Genomic DNA, 18,049 nt, shown 5'->3' on the forward strand with positions numbered 1-18,049 from the left:
CGAGACCCCGTCGGTTTTGTTATTCTCGCTGTTGCACTTCATGGATGACAGATCCTGTCTCACGTCGGAGAAAGGAAACGTGCATAAGAAGAAGAAATAGTCTTGATAAGAGACAGAGAATGAATTCAAGAGCTTTGCAAAGTTGCTGGTAACCGCGGGTTGAAGTGATGGGAATGTGATGGGCAAAGAAAAGGCTTGTGATGGTAGGGTGGTGATATCCTCATGCCAGAATTGCGCGAAAAACGAGGGAGAGTCAAGGCTTGAAGAGGCGGACTAGCTTGCCTTTCACAGGGAGGACATCGGGCCAGCTGCATGATGCAGAATCCCTCTCCATCTCGCCTCATATTCGGACTGCGAAGGACGACGTATGCGAAGAAAACGCATGGCTCGAACGATGTTGTAGCTAGGAAGCCGGGCTCAAGCGGGCGGTCGAGGTGCATGAGACGGTGCTGAGTAGGAGCCCATCTTCGGCATATTTGGATTGGTGCTTGGGCCAATGCAGGCACGCTTGTGGAACGGGACTGCGGACCTCAACGCCCGAGAAAGCAGGGGCAGCTGGCCAGTGTGCGAGATGGTCGGCTACAGGCCGCCCCTGACTGGCTGATGCGACGGTTCCTCGCTCTGTCACAGGTGGTTTCATCTCGGTGGCGCCCGCCCCAATTGCCTCAGTCGGCTGTCCAGCCTCTCCTTGCGGTGGCCGTCCTAGCAAGTAGGTCAAAAGCCGTCTTTTTGCCTCGTTGATCCATTTTGCCAGACTGCAGGTCTCATTGCTTTCTGGCCTGCGCCCCACCGGGAACTGTAGCTGACATTGGGCGGTATGCTGATCTTGGGGCTGCGAATTGGGAGAATCTGCAGACGGGGAAGCCCAGTTGCAAGAGTCCTTCACAGTAATCTGGCACCATGCCCTGCGCCGTCGCAGTCATCATTCGCAGTCTGTACTTCCACGTTGCACGGAGCCATTGGCGTGGGAAGAAATGAGCAAAAATGCTGACCGTGACTTTAATTCTAGCCACTGGTGGTTCGAGAATTTCCTCGGGCAGTCTGAATTTGTGATATTTCTGCCGCACGTCAGGAGAAGATCGTTGGATGAAGGGGATCTCGGCGTGGGGGACTCATCGGCATCGACTCATGACTGCGGATTCCGATGGACTGAGGGAAGAAGGTAGGTGGAGGTGAAGCGGCACGACCATTGGTTTCAAAGGCTTCGTCCGCTGCCCAGCACCTCCTTTTTCCTCTGCTTCTCGCCCTCTCGCGTGGTCCAGAAAAGGCCTTTGACCACTCAGTCAAAGGCCTCCTCTTGAGCTTTGGGCCCTGCACCGGGACGGTTAGGCACGCAGCTGGGCATGCATTGCTCGACCAGGAGGAAGAGCCCGCGGATGCAACGGCAAGGTTCGTTACTAAGTCGGCTCTCTTCTGGCCATCTAGCCATCAGTTTTGCTCGAGAAATTGGCTGGTTGGGTGGAAATGAGGAAATATGAGCCTAGCTGCAGAATCAGAAGAAACCTCAAGTCAGATGAGTGCCATGCGTTGCAATTCTCTCGAACTCATGTTCGTGGGAGAGCAAAACACCAAGCCCCTCTGGTTCATCGAGAGCACTGAATGTCGGTGAGGGCGTGTCGACCGTGCATGGACTCTTGTGTCGTGTGCCCGCAAGGAGGGCGCGAGCCTACCAAGTTGGAAAAACGATGGAACATGGCAGCCGGGAGCTGCTGCATCTCGAACTGAAAATGAAGTGATGTATGTCCACCCACGCGTTTAGCAATATTGTTTGTCTTTCCACCCTATCCCTCAGCTTTCTGTGTAGACCAAGACCCGTACTCTGTAACTCAGCCACTCATTGTTTCGCTACATTCGCCACCCAAGCTCAGAGGGCATTTTGTCAGTTCCCAGTGCCTCCAGTGCAAGTGACCTTGCAGCGAGCGACCAATGGAAGTGCTGTATGGCAGACCGAATGCATCTTGACTGGGTGAGTATCTTGCTGTCCAATCACTCACCCGTCTCTGATTCTTCTGTCATTGTCTGCTTTGTTCAACAAAGTCGACACCATCCTCGGCCTCGGACTATAGGTGGTTTTCCCTTTCTTGAAACCCTTTCAGCTTCATCAGTCCCGAAAAACATTCCACACTCAGGCGATGGAGTACCAACAAAAAAATAACTTTGAAGTATTTCCCTCATGTTCAACCAATGAGTCAATGACACAGATGCGACCGACATGTTTTCTGGCTCCTTTCTTTACGTCTACCGTTTCATTGGTAGGGCCTTGGGACTTACCCTCGGCGGCCCCGTCGATTCAAGTTACGACTGTAGGGCGCGGCGCTTTCTGACGTTGGGCCTCTGGGCCTACTCACCGGCGAACGAAGTACAAACGATTGTTGCGAGATGACAAGGGCATCAGCGGAGCCTACAGCCTCGCGACCACCGCCCTGGAACTCGTCTCCATCTTTAACAGTCTTTCTTGAATTGTCTGGCCCTCATCGAACTCGCTGGCTCCTGGGAATACGAGCAGGACTGTCGGAGTCTTGCCGCCCTGGAAATGCCCCGTGTCGTTGTAATGGCATTCATCCAGAGCTAGTAGACAGCTAACTAGTGCGAACAACTGCTGCCACATCAGCTTGGCTGTGGGGTTGTCCATGTTGCAGTCGACTGTCTCAGAGGATGCGCTCAGAGACATCAGCATTCAGCCCCGACCCAGTCATGATTGCGGAACTGCAAAGATCCGGCTGCAGGTTGCTACAACAGACGACAAACCAAGATGATGCTCGCAGACCCGAATAGCCACTGACCTAGAAAGAGTGGAAGCGAGGACCAAGTGCTGGGAATCGAGACTTTGAGGAACCACTTGCAGCAGACAACGAGGCCTTTCAGGTGCAAATATGAGAGTTGCTATAAGCGGGACACGAAAGATCTCCTCGTTATGATCTTTGATACTGTGTCTGAATATTGTACGGCCAGTGTAACATCGCGAAAGATACCGTCTCCCTTCGTAGTCATTCAATCTGGTTGAGCTCGATCCCTGCCATGGCGGTCGATGAGCGAGCTGAGAAATGGATCTGCAGAGAACCAAATAAAACTTTTAAAAGGCAATTCTCCTGCTTAACACGGCTGATCTCGCTTTGGCGCAATCCAGGCTTGGAGCTCGTGTCTCTGGCACAGATAGTTCAGTCATCGACTCACTTCAACGGCTGCGTACGGAGACCGAATCAGGGCTGTGAAACTGCCGCAGAGGTCCTTTTTGGAAGGATGAAAAGTGAGCAAGGGAATGCCCTTGTGTTGGGTTGCCGCTGCCGGCTAACAGCATATATATATATCTGTGCTCTCAGTCTATCAGTCTATCAGCCTCTATTTTGCACGTCTCTCTCTCAGGTCCCTTATATTACCAATACCTCGGTCCCTGCAAACAGCCTCACTTACTCTAAAACCCATCGTTGATCTCTTGAGACTTTTCATGTGCCAATCTCTCGTCGTTTATCTGGTGCCACCATTTGTGCGTTTCGTCCTGGATATCTTCGAGTTTCTCGTCCCAAGGCTTTGGGCTCAGGATGAAATGGACGTTCTTCACCTGATCGTCGCGCCATATGGCGTCATGTACTCCTTTCCACCTCAACGTCTTCAGAGCGTTGTAAATGTACGGCAATCCGACCCAGCGACCATAAAACTGGTCGCCAAGCAAGCTCTGATCCGCAAAGTCATAACTCGAGGTTAAGTTGCCGTTTTTCATAGCGTCGAGGATCTTGTTGTAGATGCCCTGGCTAGGGTTGCACACGACCAGACCGCCATTAGGGGATCCTATCCCCGCGGTAGGTGGTGGTCCATTAACCTGGGCGTCGTCTGGTGTATTGTGTTGGGAAGTGAACCCGCAGTTCTCCGGTATCCAATGCTTCGGATAGTGCGCTTTGTTCAAGGGATTACACGCGCAAGCATGGCTGGCAGCGTATACCCTGTTTCCCTCGCCATTCATCCCAGGCGGATCAAGCTCCAACTCCATCAGTTCATCCATATTCTTCAAAACCACCATGTCGCTGTCCAGTTGTACCACTCGCTCATACTCGGTAAGACTGAAGGGGGTTAATTTGCTCCAGCAGTCATAAAAACGTGGATCGTTGGCGTATTCCTTGGGGACGGACGGTAGGAGATAGGGAATGTGTTTCGCCGGTATGCCTCTCCTTTTGAGAGCCTCCAGGCCTTCAGGTGGAAACGTGTCAGTGTAAAGTGCGACCAGAGGATATCGCGAGCCAGCTTTCTTCAAGGAATACTCGAGGGTGAGGAGGCCCGAGAGGTATTGGGTGTTCGTGATGAGCGTGGTCCACACTTTCGTGAGTGCACTCTCGTTTGTGGGGGTTTCCATCGCCGCTGTTCAAGCCAGTTCGCAGCCTGGCCTGCTAAGTATTAAGTGCTAGATTTGAGGATATATAGAGGGTGCATCTGAGCGAGAGGCCTTGTCACGGCGGAGAAGGACCTCCATGGTGGCAATCTGCTGGCACCACAACCGCGGGGCAAGTAGGGACAGCTACAGGCAAGCTTTTTATTAAGCACACACCGAGATTATCTTTTTGATGGGAGCCACTGGTGCCACTAATTACTCGGTTCTGTTGGCCTGTGGTCCAGATCTATCACGTCACACAGGCTATCGGGGAGGCTAAATCGTTCCCGGTCACCACATCTCTTCTGGTACTTCTACCTCCAGTTGGGTGTCCCGCGCTCTCGTAAGGAGGCGATCGGCAGCCCATTCCTCGATTGTTATGCCTGTTTGCGGGATACAGGTAAGCTGGATCACTTTAACGATGACTGCGACCTCGTCTGCGGCTCTCTGAAGTCGGTTGACAGCAGAGCGCGCATGCAGTCGTTCTATCAGCATGTCAGAAACTTTTGGCAGGTAAGGGCAGAGGAACAACCTTACGTTTCGGCTCGTCGTCCTTTACACATGCTAATCATGACCCAGGCCACAAAATGATCACAAGGGAACTGTAACTGAAGTTCTGCGCCATCCCAGGCAGGCGGCCAGTGAGGAGTCGAGAAAAAAATCGTTCGCAGGGAATTACAAGGGTTTCGTCGCAGGCGTCTTCTCAGGCATAGCAAAACTCTCCGTCGGCCACCCTTTCGATACAGTCAAGGTTCGCTTGCAGACTTCGCAGAAATCTCAATTCCGAGGGCCGCTGGACTGTCTGTTGCAGACGCTGAGAAAAGAAGGGATAGCGGGGATCTACAAGGGCGCAACTCCACCGCTGCTAGGATGGATGGCCATGGACTCTGTCATGTTGGGGAGCTTGACAGTTTACCGGAGGTTGTTGCATGAAAACATATTTGCCAACCCGGCTTTCCGGCGAGGGAAAAGCGCCGCAGAGCTTTCGAAGGAGAAATTACCGGCTTTTGGGCATGGAATCGCAGGCACCATGGCTGGGGCTACCGTTTCTTTTATTGCTGCGCCCGTTGAGCATGTCAAGGCTCGACTACAGATTCAGTACGCTGCGAAGAAGAAGGACAGGCTGTACAGCGGTCCTATAGACTGCACGCGAAAGATTCTTCGTTCCCATGGCATTGCTGGGTTATATCACGGTCTGTTCTCAACACTAGTATTCCGTTCATTCTTCTTCTTCTGGTGGGGCAGCTACGACATGTTGACGACTTGGTTCAAGAACAACACTTCTCTTTCCACTCCCGCAATCAACTTCTGGGCAGGCGGCTTGTCGGCACAGGTCTTCTGGCTGACATCCTACCCTTCGGACGTGGTCAAGCAACGCATCATGACTGATCCATTGGGAGGTTCTCTCAACGACGGCACTCCTCGCTTTAGACACTGGAAGGATGCTGCCATTGCTGTGTATAGAGAGTCTGGATGGAAAGGGTACTGGAGGGGCTTCGTGCCCTGCTTTCTCAGAGCGTTCCCTGCGAATGCCATGGCGTTGGTGGCCTTCGAAGGTGTAATGAGGGCACTGCCTGATTAATCTGCTTTACTTGTCGAGGCGGGCGGCTTTGGCTTGGAATTCAGGTCCATGTGTAATTAACTGGTGTTCTCGGTGCTAGATTCTACGAATTCCGCAAGGAACATACTCTACTCCCATCCTCTCTGATACCTTCGTCATTGCCTCCTGTGAATTCGCAGCCTTGCGCTAAGGGCTCTTGGCAGGGCCTTGTCAACATAAAATCCTTCTGGCCAGGAAATCTGTTCTGTTCCGCCAAATATTTGCCAGCTCTTGGTCCTCATCATGGCTCCTTTACTCATGAGTGAGCCTCCTCAGGCATCTCTGCACACGTTGATTAATGCAGATGGGTCAGCAACATACAGCGCACCGCGAGAGGGCTACAAGGTTATCGCCGGCGTCAATTACCCGGTCGAAGTTCCTTACCGATCTGATGAGATTCCTGAGTCGACCGTGATTGAAGTCAATCTCAGACCACATAATGGTGTCGGAATGGTCAAGGAACGACACATTGAAGAACTCATCAAAAGAACGCTTCAAGCTATCGTACTTGGCCAAGAGACTCCACGAACCATGTTGCAGCTCACCCTCCAAGTCCTGTCTGTCGAAGGTGACGAGAGCTTACCTGGCGGAGTCAGAGGGGCTGGGCAAGGTGAGACTTATCTCGACTTGCTTACTTCGGCATTCAATGCTGCCATCCTTGGATGCTTAGACGCAGCTGTGCAGATGAGAACATTGGCTGCTGCTGCTCTCATTGGCGTCAGCCGTGACAATGGGCAGATGATCATCAATCCAGGCGTTGCGCAGCGAAACAAATGCTCGAGCTTGCATGTTTTTGCCTTCGGTAAAGATGGCACAACGTTGTTGATGGAGAGTGAAGGCAAGTTCAGCATGGAAAGTTGGCAACAAGCAGCACATGCTGCTCGCTTAGCAATTCTTGGTCACTCCTCTGTCACCAGCACCAATGCCAGGGGAGGCAACCAACAATCGAACGGAGATGTTGCCATGAACGGAACAGACGGTACAACGGGCGAGAACTCGGTGATCTGTGTACTGGATGTGATAAGAAATGCTATGGAAGCTCGGGTGATTAAGGACGAACGCTGGCGACAGGATCGATGATGTTACAGGTTTTGCCAGTGTGTGAAGGCTGAAACAGTCACATTGTGGGCGGCTGACTGACAAGAAACAGTGGTGAGGTTAAGCGGGGGTGGGAAGCAGGCTTATCGGCGTGCAATGGGCTGTTTGTGGCAGGCTTCTAGGCTGGTGCATTGGTGGTTCAGGGGCGCATCGTGAATATTTTAGGTGCCCACTATGGAGGGTCAAGGCACTGCAACATGGGGCGCATTTGCGGTTGACCAATGCCCACAGCAGGACCCCACGTGCATGTCTCAACATCAGGACATGCCCAGCAAAGTCGCTGGAAAGACCCGGCCTCTAGCATGTGCCAGTGCTACAAATACTCCAGCACAGCATCGAACAGCTGCCATCAACTTCCTTTACAACAACCAAGGCACTCTTTTGCTTTGACGAGACTTCAAGATACCCACCTGGACACCTTCACGACTTTCCAACGTCCTTGTATAATCAGTTCTACCTCGGCTGGTCCAGAGGATTTTGTCGATTCACCACTGTCACCTCACAACAGCCAGCGGCTTCGATACGCACAAAAGCACTCATTACCAACATCATCCGCTAACTCCGAGTCTCCGGATTACTCATTTGGAGACATCGTGTCGTGCGTGTGCACCTCTGCCTCTCGTACCTAGGGGGAGCCTTTTAGGCAAGTTTCCTAGCCTTAGGCAAGTCCCTAGGCCACCCGCTCTTCCAGCGGCACATCTTGTGCTCTCCCATGCCTTCGGCGCTCTGACTGTTCCGAAGATTGGCCCGCTTACGACCGTGCTCGGGTTTGCCCCTCGGCATCACATCTTCATCGAGCCCGTCACCACCACCACAACACTGGGTGACACGACCTCCAGATCGTCCACTGTTGACCAGATCCACTCCCACCGGCTCGGCTTGTGCCTTCGTTTGCCCTGCAGGTCTTCTTTTTTAGGCTTTTGGCTCTCCAACATGACCACATCTCCCACGATCAGTAACCTGGACATCCATTCCCACTCCACCTTATCCTCGCCCACTACCTCCGAGGCCACTAGTATCAGCAACTTTTCTCCACCGACTCCTGTCATTGATAATCTTGACCTTCTGCTCCCTGATGGCATGGCTTCTTCCACCTCCAAAACGTCCGTTGGAGAGTCCATCCTCCGTCAATATGCCGAACATTTAGATCCCATTGATGCTGACGGCCAAACACACGCTGTGCGCAGTCTGGTCCACGCAGAGCCCGATCCCGTGAGCGAGAAAGCCGTCGGCAGCGACAACGCGTCCCCCAACGATCCTCTGAAGACCTCTTATATCGCACATCATCCCACAGTTCCAGTGCCAAAGCCTCTTCTACTGCCGAAGTCTCTGCTCGCACACCGCAAGAATCCAAAATCAATAGATATACCAAGACAAACAATCATGAAGGCTCTGGTCTCACGGCGGCCCAGTGCGGGGCCTAACACCGCACCGTTGGCCGTGAACGCCCTCAAGACAGCGATTAATGAGGTGGAGTTGGAGCAACAGAGAAGTTGCGCCGGGTCACCATCATTGACAGCCACCTTTGCTGGTCTCCAGGCCAGCGCACTGTCTACCTATTCGCCTACGTCGACGAGTTTTCTTCGATCGCCATGTTTCTTCCATCAGCGGTTTGACGGGGTTGTGGACATTCAGAAGGTTCTGGAAGAGATTGCCGACGACGACTACTCGCATTCGCGACTGATGCAAACTGCAACGGGCGTAAGAGAGGTTTCCAAACAGCTGCAGCGCAAACCCCTCAAGCGAGCCGTGCGCAATGTCATGATTGTGACCAAGGCCCGCGACAACAGCCTTGTTTACTTGACGCGCGAGCTTGCTGAATGGTTGCTCTCCACGCCTCGGTATGGAAGCGAGCTAGGTGTTAACGTCTATGTGGATGCCAAGCTCCGACATTCCAAACGATTCGATGCCGCCGGATTGTTAGCGAAGGAACCTCGGTTCAGTAAGATGTTGAAGTATTGGACTCCAGATCTGTGCTGGTCATCCCCGGAAAAATTCGACCTGGTGCTCACGATGGGAGGTGACGGCACTGTCTTATTTACCTCATGGCTGTTCCAGCGGGTGGTACCGCCGGTGCTTTCCTTTTCGCTGGGAAGCTTGGGGTTTCTGACCAATTTTGAATTCGACAAATATAAAGAACACCTTGATCGGGTCATGGGTGACACTGGCATGCGAGTCAATCTTCGCATGCGATTTACCTGCACTGTCTGGAGGGCCGATCACTCTCCTGGGGCGGCAAAGGGTGCTGTGGAGGAAGGCGAGCAGTTTGAAGTTTTGAACGAGCTTGTCATTGACCGCGGCCCCTCGGCCTATGTGTCCAACCTAGAGCTCTACGGCGATGATGAGCTTTTGACCATTGTGCAGGCAGACGGGTGTATCTTTTCCACGCCGACAGGGTCCACGGCTTACTCCCTGTCCGCGGGAGGTTCTCTAATACACCCGTCTATTCCTGCCATCTTGTTGACGCCCATTTGTCCACACACCCTTTCATTCCGTCCCATGGTATTGTCGGACACTCTTGCATTGCGGATCGCAGTACCCCACAAATCCCGGTCGTCGGCCTATTGCTCTTTTGACGGAAAAGGACGGATCGAATTGAAACAAGGGGATTATGTGACCCTTGAGGCGTCGCAGTATCCATTCCCTACCGTTATGACCGGTACGAATGAATGGGTGGAAAGTGTACAAAGGGCTTTGAGATGGAACGTTAGAGGCGCAGTCCAGAAAGGATGGGACAGTGGGGATGACGAAGACAGCGACCACGTTGAGGAGAAATGGGACATCGACATTGATTCGAGCCCTCTTGGAGGGACGGACAGCGGCATTGGGCCCAGTGAGGATGGCGACCATGCAGCGAGCCCAATGAGGCGACAATTGAGCATGTTGAATATGTGAAAAGGGCTGTTCCCTGATGGTTTTCATACCCTGTGGATGAGGGCTTGCCGCGACACAAATGACATTCGTCGCGACGACCTTGAGATTTGTCGCGACGGGAATTTCAATAAGACGATGGTGCTGCTGCGGCTCGATCTGGTAAGACCCGTGCTGTCTTGCTTCAGCCTTGCACACACAAGATGCCTCCAATATACTCCATATATTGTACCACGACTGAGAAAGACCATATCGCACCCAGAAGCAGACAATCCTAGCCCATTCGACTTGGCGACCTCTGCACAGTTAGTCGTTAGCGCCTTTTTTTGACAATAGAGGGTGCGACAGAAAGATGGGTGGGAAAAACAAATCAACAACAAAAGTCGTCGGCGCTTCTTCCTCTCACTTACCCTCGTCGTCTATCTCACTGTCGTCATTTCAACTCGTCGCTTTCCTTCAAGATCGTCGCCACAGCTCTTCTAAACTTACGATACTGTCGCACGACCGTGGCATACACACACCGACAACACGGCAAGCCTTTCCTATCTCGTCGTTGCTCGGCGCCGGTCAGCATGACTTCTCAAAACCGATCCATAGGTAAGTTCTATCTCAGACGTTATCTCTTCCTCACTTTTCATCCACGCAATTGTCTCTAATTATATATAAAAACCTTGCAGGTCCACGACCAGGTTCTTCTTCCTCCCTCTCAGACGAGGAGCAACGACGTCTTGCACAGTCTCTCTTGCGTGAACGTGTCTTGACCTGGGTCTTGACCTCTTGTAAGTCCAGCTCATCCTCTGGCCCAGACCTTTGTGCCCAGACCACTGAATTCATCACTGACTCTGTTCCTGCCCCAGACCCAAACCTTTCCACGACCGAATCCACTACCGAATCCACGACTGGCTCTGCTCCCAGCTCCGCTCCTGGCTCTGCTTCTGGCTCTCCTCCGGGCTCTGCTCCTAGCTCTGCTCCCAGCTCCGCTCCTGGCTCTGCTCCTGGCTCTCCTCCTGGCTCTTCTCCTGGCTTCTCGGCTGGCTTCTTTTTTGGCTCTTCTACTGCCTCTTCTCCTGGCTCTTCTTCCGCCTCTTCTCATGACTCAACTGCAAGTCTCTCCGAGGCGTCTGTTGATCTTCATCGTGTGAACGCAACCACCGACTTGACTTCCTTACTACGCAATTCAGAAGCCGCCAATTCTCCTGAAGGTGATCTCAACTCTGCAAACATCCCCGACTCACTCGAGCCTGAAAGCCAAGCTGCAAACCAAGCAACAAATCAATCCGCTCGCCCTTCACTTCCGTGGACTGAAGAACCAAATTGGAGTTTTGCGAACATCCGTGGTGTGGCAGAAAATTCTGCACTGGAAAATCTTGCACTGCAAATTCGAGAGCGTGCAACCTCACTCAGTCCACACACCTCTTTGAACTCGTCCAGCGCAGAAGACTCTTCCGGCCCATTCAGTCAAGAAGCTCCAAGCTCAGTGACAACAAATGACTACTGTCTCCCATACGCATACCCATATGATATTGGATTAGCTGATCCCGAGAACGAATCCCCTGAAGCTTGGGCTACCCTTCAACGTGAGCTTGGTGAACAAGGCATCCACATCTCAAATCCATATGATCGCGATTCCGAAGACGACGCCCCTGAAGCTTGGGCTGCCCTTCAACGTCAGCTTGCTGAACAAGGCATCTACATCTCAAATCCATATGGTCGCGATCACAGCCATCCTTCACTTTTCCAACTGATAGTCGAACGAATTATCCGCGAAGAGTTTCTTGCCACACCTTCAGCAACAAACAACCAGGTCCCCATTGTCGCAGTCAACGGCCGTGTGATTGAAGAACTTGAAGACGACATCAGCGAAACCGCGTCAGGTGATCACACAAATCTGAACACAACCCAAACAAACATTTCCGCTGAGACACAGTCTGAGTCTGCCGCACCTTTCATTGCACCAGGCTTTTCACAACTTGACCAACGTGTCATCCAAAGTCCATGGAACAGAACTCCTACTCTTCAGCCACGTTCACTTCTTGACTACAACTCTGAAGTCACAGCGACTCAATTTGCCAACGAAGGCATTGACGCCGTCGATCGTCCTCGCCTCGTCAATCCTCTATTTCCACGTCCTGGTCAGGTGACTCAAGCTCAACAGCCAAATGATGTCATCATGGCTCGTCGCCTCCGCCTTCCAGACCGCCGCGCCTTCACTACAACACCCATCCCAGTCAACCAGGATGGGGCCCGTCGCGTGGCAACGGACTCCCAAATTTTGGGAGTCCCGCGCCTGCGACGGGTTGGTGGCTCTGGCTCTCTCCGAGCCTTGGCCAGGAGCCAGGCTGGGGCCTCAGAGGCCGCCATGACGGCTGCCTCTGAGGAGGCTGAAGAGGACGGGGCTCCGGCCCAGGAAGAATGGCGGGCCCCCGAAGACCATTGGTCTTCGGATGAAGAAGACGACGACGAGGAGGAGCGCGTCGACCTCGACGAGGTTGGCGCCCCGGGTGCGGAGCAACTCCGCGCCGGGCTCGCTCATTTGAGCGAGGCTCTTGTCCAGGTCGACGTCCTCGACGGCGATCTCCCGGCCGGTGCCGACCACGGCAACCGGGCGGCCATCCGCGCCCGCGCGAATCTCGTCCATGCAGAGGGCGAGATCATGGGTGCGGTTGGTCAGCTCTGGCGGGCCGTGGTGGAGGCGCGGGAGGACGCCGTCGATGCCCAAGCGCGGGCTCGACACCTCCAAGACGAGGTTCGCAACCTCACAACTGCGATCCTCGCTGTTCAGATGGCGGTCGCTGAGCGACTGCTTAAAGAGCAGTGAGGCAGTTGTGGGGAGGCGGCCTCGCTCTTGTGAGGGGGTCTTTTCTTTCTCGGCGGTGGTTTCCTGGCGGTGGTTTTCTGTGTGCGGTTTTACGTTGGGGGAGGGGGGGTGGCGGCGGTGGTGCTGTGTGGTGCTGTGTGGTGGTGCTTGCCGGTGCCCTGCGGGGCTTTTAAGTGATGGAAACGGTTGTTTTATTCGTCTTTTGAGCACTCCTGTGCTCATGTGCCCTTCGGGGCTAACAAACCCCAAAAAAACGTTTGATTACAATCTTCCGCTCCATCATTCAAATGATCTTTTCCATGTTGATGGTTCGTTTATCCACCAGGTTTCTAACCATCGGTGCCTATTTGAATGTCCTGAAGTGATTCGCCTCTAAGTGACATAAAACAGACTGGCACTGACGTTCAACTATAGCATCAAGGTCCATCGAGGGCTTCTACGAAGTGACCCGGACTCCTCCAGCGCCACCGTTCCCGATAGGCCTTGAGCACGGAAGAAACGACCAACGGCAATAAGGAGGATGGGATCTTGATTGACGTGCTCTACCTAGAACGGATTGTATCAACAGGACGGTGCAGAAGACGTGTGACAGTGTCAATGCGACTCAAGAGAGAAATGAGGGCGAGACCCCGTGTCCGAGCTCAGAGAAACATGCAGGGGCACCTCATTTTCATTGGAAAATGAGACATCACAATGGAGCCGTGACTACACAAAGCTTGTGGTGGATTGAAGCGCACATGTTGACGAGTGTAGTCTATATCATACAGGAGCATCACGAATGGGGGGCATGGGGAATGGTGGCAGCGGAAAAGAATGGCCATAAGCGCAGGAAAGTGATTGGCTGGTGCACGAGGCTGCCAAGGGCCTTGTCCTAACTCAAATTTCTTCCGCCACCTAAGGAATGAGCAACGGACCAACGACAACATCACTTGAAAATCATACACACTTATCACAACAGAGATCAAAATGGCCGAAGGTATCGACAGAAATGTAGACGGTAAGTCCAAGTTCCCTCAACGAACAGCGCGACCGAGTTGGCGTCTGACACGGACAAATAGAGCGGATGGAGTTTTCCACCTCGAAAGAAGTGACGGTCGCCCCGACATTTGAGGACATGCACCTCAAGGAAAACCTCCTCCGTGGAATCTACGCCTACGGCTACGAATCCCCCTCAGCAGTACAGTCACGCGCCATCGTGCAGATTTGTAAGGGACGAGACACCATTGCGCAGGCGCAGTCAGGCACTGGCAAAACGGCGACCTTTGCGATCAGCATCCTCCAAATTATCGAGACATCCGTCCGCGAGACACAAGGTAGGAAAGGAACCTCGTTGCGCGCGACTTGACTAACATAAATGCCAGCTCTCGTTTTGTCCCCGACACGCGAATTAGCGACCCAAATCCAAAGCGTCATTATGGCACTCGGAGATTACATGAATGTGCAATGTCATGCGTGCATCGGAGGCACCAACGTTGGTGAAGACATCAGAAAACTCGACTACGGACAACACGTGGTGTCGGGAACACCTGGACGGGTGGCAGATATGATTCGAAGAAGGAACCTCCGTACACGGCACATCAAGATGCTGGTTCTGGACGAAGCAGACGAACTCCTCAATCGCGGTTTCAGAGAACAGATTTACGACGTCTACCGATACCTCCCCCCCGCCACGCAAGTTGTGGTTGTCTCTGCCACCCTTCCCTACGATGTGTTGGACATGACGACGAAATTCATGACCGACCCCGTCCGCATTCTGGTTAAGCGTGATGAGCTCACGCTCGAAGGCCTCAAGCAGTATTTTATTGCCGTTGAAAAGGAGGAGTGGAAATTTGACACACTGTGCGACCTCTATGACACTCTCACCATCACACAGGCAGTGATTTTTTGCAACACCCGCCGTAAGGTCGACTGGCTCACCGACAAAATGCGAGAAGCAAACTTTACAGTCAGCAGCATGCACGGCGAGATGCCACAAAAGGAACGTGACAGTATCATGTCCGATTTCAGACAGGGCAACAGTCGGGTCCTCATCAGCACTGACGTCTGGGCTCGTGGGATCGATGTTCAGCAAGTCAGTCTTGTGATCAACTACGACCTGCCCAGCAACCGAGAGAACTACATCCACAGAATCGGGCGCAGCGGGAGGTTCGGTCGCAAGGGCGTGGCGATTAACTTCGTCACCAGTGATGATGTTCGCATTCTGCGGGACATCGAGCTTTACTATTCGACGCAGATTGATGAGATGCCTATGAACGTCGCCGATTTGTTGACTTAGGAGCGCTTGTTACCTGGCTTATCTTGCCACAGAAACAAGAATTATCGAACTGGATCGGCGCTGTGGAGACTTGTGTCTCTTGCCAGGTGCATCTCGTACTGCGACGACCTTGTCCTCGCTGCACCACCCCTCTGCATATCTACTAGACATTGAGCTAAATTACACGCCTCAGAGCTCGACATAACTCAGCACATGTCATTGGCTTGGAAGAGATCTAACCAGCGGCGGGCTTTGCATCATCGACAAGGCACTCCCTTTGGATTGGAATACAGCTCAGTATCCGACAGCAGCACCTCGCAGGGCTCTGACTCTTGGTCCTGTCGAACGAGCTGCTCCTTGAGCTTTGCGGAGGCTAACAGTTGAAAGCCAGCTTGCTGTCTTTTTCGGGGTTTCTTATTCCGGGTATCAGGCACTTCGAGGATGGAAATGGGCTGGAGCCAAAAAGGTACAGTGTTCTCTTCTTCTGCTAATTGCAGAATATCAGCTGAGACTTTTACAGAATGTTTAATATCCTTATCGACAAAAGCAAGCAGTCTGTAACGTCTAATTCAATCGTCGTGATCGCTGTCGACCGCGTTCAGACCTTCCAGGTATCTCCCCAATTCCCATAGCTTCATGAAGGTTATCCAGTCAAGCACGACCCCTTGTTCCCGCTGACCTCAGTTATCGAATGCTGAAAAAACATCCCGCTTGGCCTCTTGATATTCCCTCAGGATAGTCTCCCGTCTTGCCTCAGATCTTGGCTTGACCTCCAAAGCGTAGGGTTTCGCACACACCAGGAATCCTTCACTATAGCCCGTGGTCGGGTCGGTGTCGGGGATGATCGGGTTTCCATCCTTGTCCTTCCCAGGCGCAAATTCAAATGCCCACAACAGCTTTGAAATGGCAAGGAATAAGTTCCTCTCCGCGAGATGGATGCCTGGGCACAGACGTCTTCCGGAGCCGTAGCCATAATGGTCCCTGTCGTCTGGGTTGGTGGCTTGGGCCAGTTCCGAAGCAAGCGCTGTGACGCCCTTGTAATGGTCTGGATCGAATGTATTCGAATCTGGAAATCTCTTCTCGTCGTGGTGCATGCCCCATGCGTTGATAAAGATCACAGAACCCTTGGGAATTTTGTACCCGTCAATCCAGTCATCTACAGCAATAAATCGGTCAGCAAGTAAAAACCTTTATGCAAATAGATCCTCATACCTTCATCCACAGCGTGTGGAAAAGCCAAAGGCACCACTGGTCTGGACTTGTTGTTAGCATCGAGCAGCTATGCGGGAGAAAGGAACTTTGAAGATGGTCTTGCCAGTCCAATCCAGACTTGTGGGAGAACTCACCTCCACCTCATCGCTTCCTTCACTGTTGCAGCCACATATGGCAACTGTGCATAGTCGGCCCACACGGGAGATCGGTCTTCGCCCATGACACTATCGATTTCTTGCTGCGCTTTCCTCATGACCTCAGGCCATTTGGTGAAGGCCTGTATGGCCGCAATAATGATACTCGAAGAAGTATCACTTGCTCCTTCCATCATGGTGCCTCCCAGGAAGTAGAGTTGATGCCGGTTCAATTCAAGTTTCTCCTTTTGATCGAGGACTCTGTCCATGAAGGAGTACTTACTGCCCACTGCTTCCCTACGCTTCTCGAGACCGGATAACATATCGCTATACAGGTCGTTCATCGCCTTTCCAACATCTTTGGCTCGCGAGCGCCAGTTCCCAAAAAGCCGTTCGGGAACATAGTGGAGGAAGGGGAAGATGTCGACCGGAGGGGTGTTGCCCGGTTCCATGACCACGGACCAATTCTCCATCAATTCGTAGAGACGGTTCATATGGGGAGTGTCCACTGTGGGAGATCTCACGCCCCAGATGGTGGCGCATGCAATGCTGTTGGTATACCGCTTGGGGTGTTCCATGTGCTGATCCGGTCGCTCAAGGAAATCTTTCAACAGCTGACTTGCTTCTGCTTGCTGCAAGGGTAAATGGTCTTTCATCACGATTGATTCCATGAAGTGCTGATGGATCACTTTTCTGTACCTTTGCCAAGTTTTCCCATAATGTGCGATCAGGACATGGTCGCCGCCGGTGATCAGATTGTGGGAGACGTAGCTGTGGGGCCGGTCGCTGTAGATGTTTGATTTCTTGTCGATCAGTTGTTTTACCAGGTGACGAGAGGTAAGGACAATGGCGGTTCCAGGGCCAAGCTTGAGGGAGAAGATGCCGCCATAAGTCTGCGTAACGCATCAGAATAAGAGCCTTGGACGGGGAGCAACTGAAGGCGGTGTGTACCTTGGACCATTCTGTGAAAGTCAGGTAAGATCCTTTGGTAGGGATCTGATGGATGTTTCCGATAATTGGTGCGGTGGGCGGGCCTATTGACGACAGATCATTGAGTATACGACTTGCAACACCTCATGATCTCGATAGACTTTCGGTCCACGTACCAGGAGGGAGGCCTTTCTCGCGGCGGCCGATAAAGAGAAAGGCGTATAGCAGAAATGCGACGAGCAGGCCGCCGATGACAGGGACTACAGTTCCTAACGCCATGGCTAGAATGGGTGGGAGAGGGTCCTTCAGGGTAAGAATAGAGCAAAGTATCGGTGAAATGTCAACGCCGGACGGTGACTGTTGACCTGGAGGAAGACGAGGGTTCTTTCCGCAACAACAACTGGTGATCTTGACTTCCAAGTTGCAAATCCACGTCTAAGCTAAGAGACGGACTGGAAGGAGGAACCGTGACTTGATATGTGGTTCATCACTCTCTTCCAGAGAAGCTCTGAGGGAGAGCAAGGCAGATGTGGTTGGGTTATATTGCACATCATACATGTTGAAACACGAGGCGCTTCGGCGTTCTACGCCTGCACAGTAAGGCCTCCCCCACAATCTTCCAACCTTTAACCCGCTCCCCACAAACGCCGACAGGGCTTGATGGGCTCCCCTAACAGCAAGGTCCCACCATCAGAGTTCACGCCTATGCTTCCTCTTTTGATGTCGAATCATGATCCAGCTTCTTGTCGCAGATCGACCAGATGAAGATCCC

General features: G+C 52.7%; 8 protein-coding genes across 8 annotated transcripts; 6 read left to right on the top strand and 2 right to left on the bottom strand.

Annotated features, from left to right (window-relative positions):
• Nucleotides 1-3,412: 3,412 nt before the first annotated feature.
• Nucleotides 3,413-4,345, bottom strand: Z520_07924 (uncharacterized protein; the record flags this gene model as incomplete). The annotated part of the gene is made up of 1 exon (XM_016778421.1): nucleotides 3,413-4,345. One exon carries the CDS (start codon nucleotides 4,343-4,345, stop codon nucleotides 3,413-3,415), a length of 933 nt encoding a protein of 310 aa, XP_016630269.1.
• A 508-nt stretch (nucleotides 4,346-4,853) lies between these two features.
• Nucleotides 4,854-5,942, top strand: Z520_07925 (uncharacterized protein; the record flags this gene model as incomplete). Its single annotated transcript, XM_016778422.1, has 2 exons — nucleotides 4,854-4,873; nucleotides 4,940-5,942. 2 exons carry the CDS (start codon nucleotides 4,854-4,856, stop codon nucleotides 5,940-5,942), a joined length of 1,023 nt encoding a protein of 340 aa, XP_016630270.1.
• Nucleotides 5,943-6,203: 261 nt separating this feature from the next.
• On the top strand, nucleotides 6,204-7,040 carry Z520_07926 (uncharacterized protein; the record flags this gene model as incomplete). Its single annotated transcript, XM_016778423.1, has 1 exon — nucleotides 6,204-7,040. One exon carries the CDS (start codon nucleotides 6,204-6,206, stop codon nucleotides 7,038-7,040), a length of 837 nt encoding a protein of 278 aa, XP_016630271.1.
• A 192-nt stretch (nucleotides 7,041-7,232) lies between these two features.
• Nucleotides 7,233-7,448, top strand: Z520_07927 (uncharacterized protein; the record flags this gene model as incomplete). Its single annotated transcript, XM_016778424.1, has 1 exon — nucleotides 7,233-7,448. One exon carries the CDS (start codon nucleotides 7,233-7,235, stop codon nucleotides 7,446-7,448), a length of 216 nt encoding a protein of 71 aa, XP_016630272.1.
• Nucleotides 7,449-7,991: 543 nt separating this feature from the next.
• Nucleotides 7,992-9,953, top strand: Z520_07928 (uncharacterized protein; the record flags this gene model as incomplete). Its single annotated transcript, XM_016778425.1, has 1 exon — nucleotides 7,992-9,953. One exon carries the CDS (start codon nucleotides 7,992-7,994, stop codon nucleotides 9,951-9,953), a length of 1,962 nt encoding a protein of 653 aa, XP_016630273.1.
• A 548-nt stretch (nucleotides 9,954-10,501) lies between these two features.
• Nucleotides 10,502-12,747, top strand: Z520_07929 (uncharacterized protein; the record flags this gene model as incomplete). Its single annotated transcript, XM_016778426.1, has 3 exons — nucleotides 10,502-10,526; nucleotides 10,607-10,708; nucleotides 10,787-12,747. The coding sequence occupies 3 exons, from the start codon at nucleotides 10,502-10,504 to the stop codon at nucleotides 12,745-12,747; spliced, it is 2,088 nt and encodes a 695-aa protein (XP_016630274.1).
• Nucleotides 12,748-13,713: 966 nt separating this feature from the next.
• On the top strand, nucleotides 13,714-15,022 carry Z520_07930 (ATP-dependent RNA helicase fal1; the record flags this gene model as incomplete). The annotated part of the gene is made up of 3 exons (XM_016778427.1): nucleotides 13,714-13,744; nucleotides 13,806-14,060; nucleotides 14,109-15,022. The coding sequence occupies 3 exons, from the start codon at nucleotides 13,714-13,716 to the stop codon at nucleotides 15,020-15,022; spliced, it is 1,200 nt and encodes a 399-aa protein (XP_016630275.1).
• A 659-nt stretch (nucleotides 15,023-15,681) lies between these two features.
• Nucleotides 15,682-17,556, bottom strand: Z520_07931 (uncharacterized protein; the record flags this gene model as incomplete). Its single annotated transcript, XM_016778428.1, has 5 exons — nucleotides 15,682-16,157; nucleotides 16,214-16,254; nucleotides 16,348-17,240; nucleotides 17,299-17,381; nucleotides 17,454-17,556. 5 exons carry the CDS (start codon nucleotides 17,554-17,556, stop codon nucleotides 15,682-15,684), a joined length of 1,596 nt encoding a protein of 531 aa, XP_016630276.1.
• Nucleotides 17,557-18,049: the final 493 nt, after the last annotated feature.

Source organism: Fonsecaea multimorphosa, assembly GCF_000836435.1.
Source record: "Fonsecaea multimorphosa CBS 102226 unplaced genomic scaffold supercont1.17, whole genome shotgun sequence".
In the NCBI taxonomy this organism is placed as follows: domain Eukaryota; kingdom Fungi; phylum Ascomycota; class Eurotiomycetes; order Chaetothyriales; family Herpotrichiellaceae; genus Fonsecaea; species Fonsecaea multimorphosa.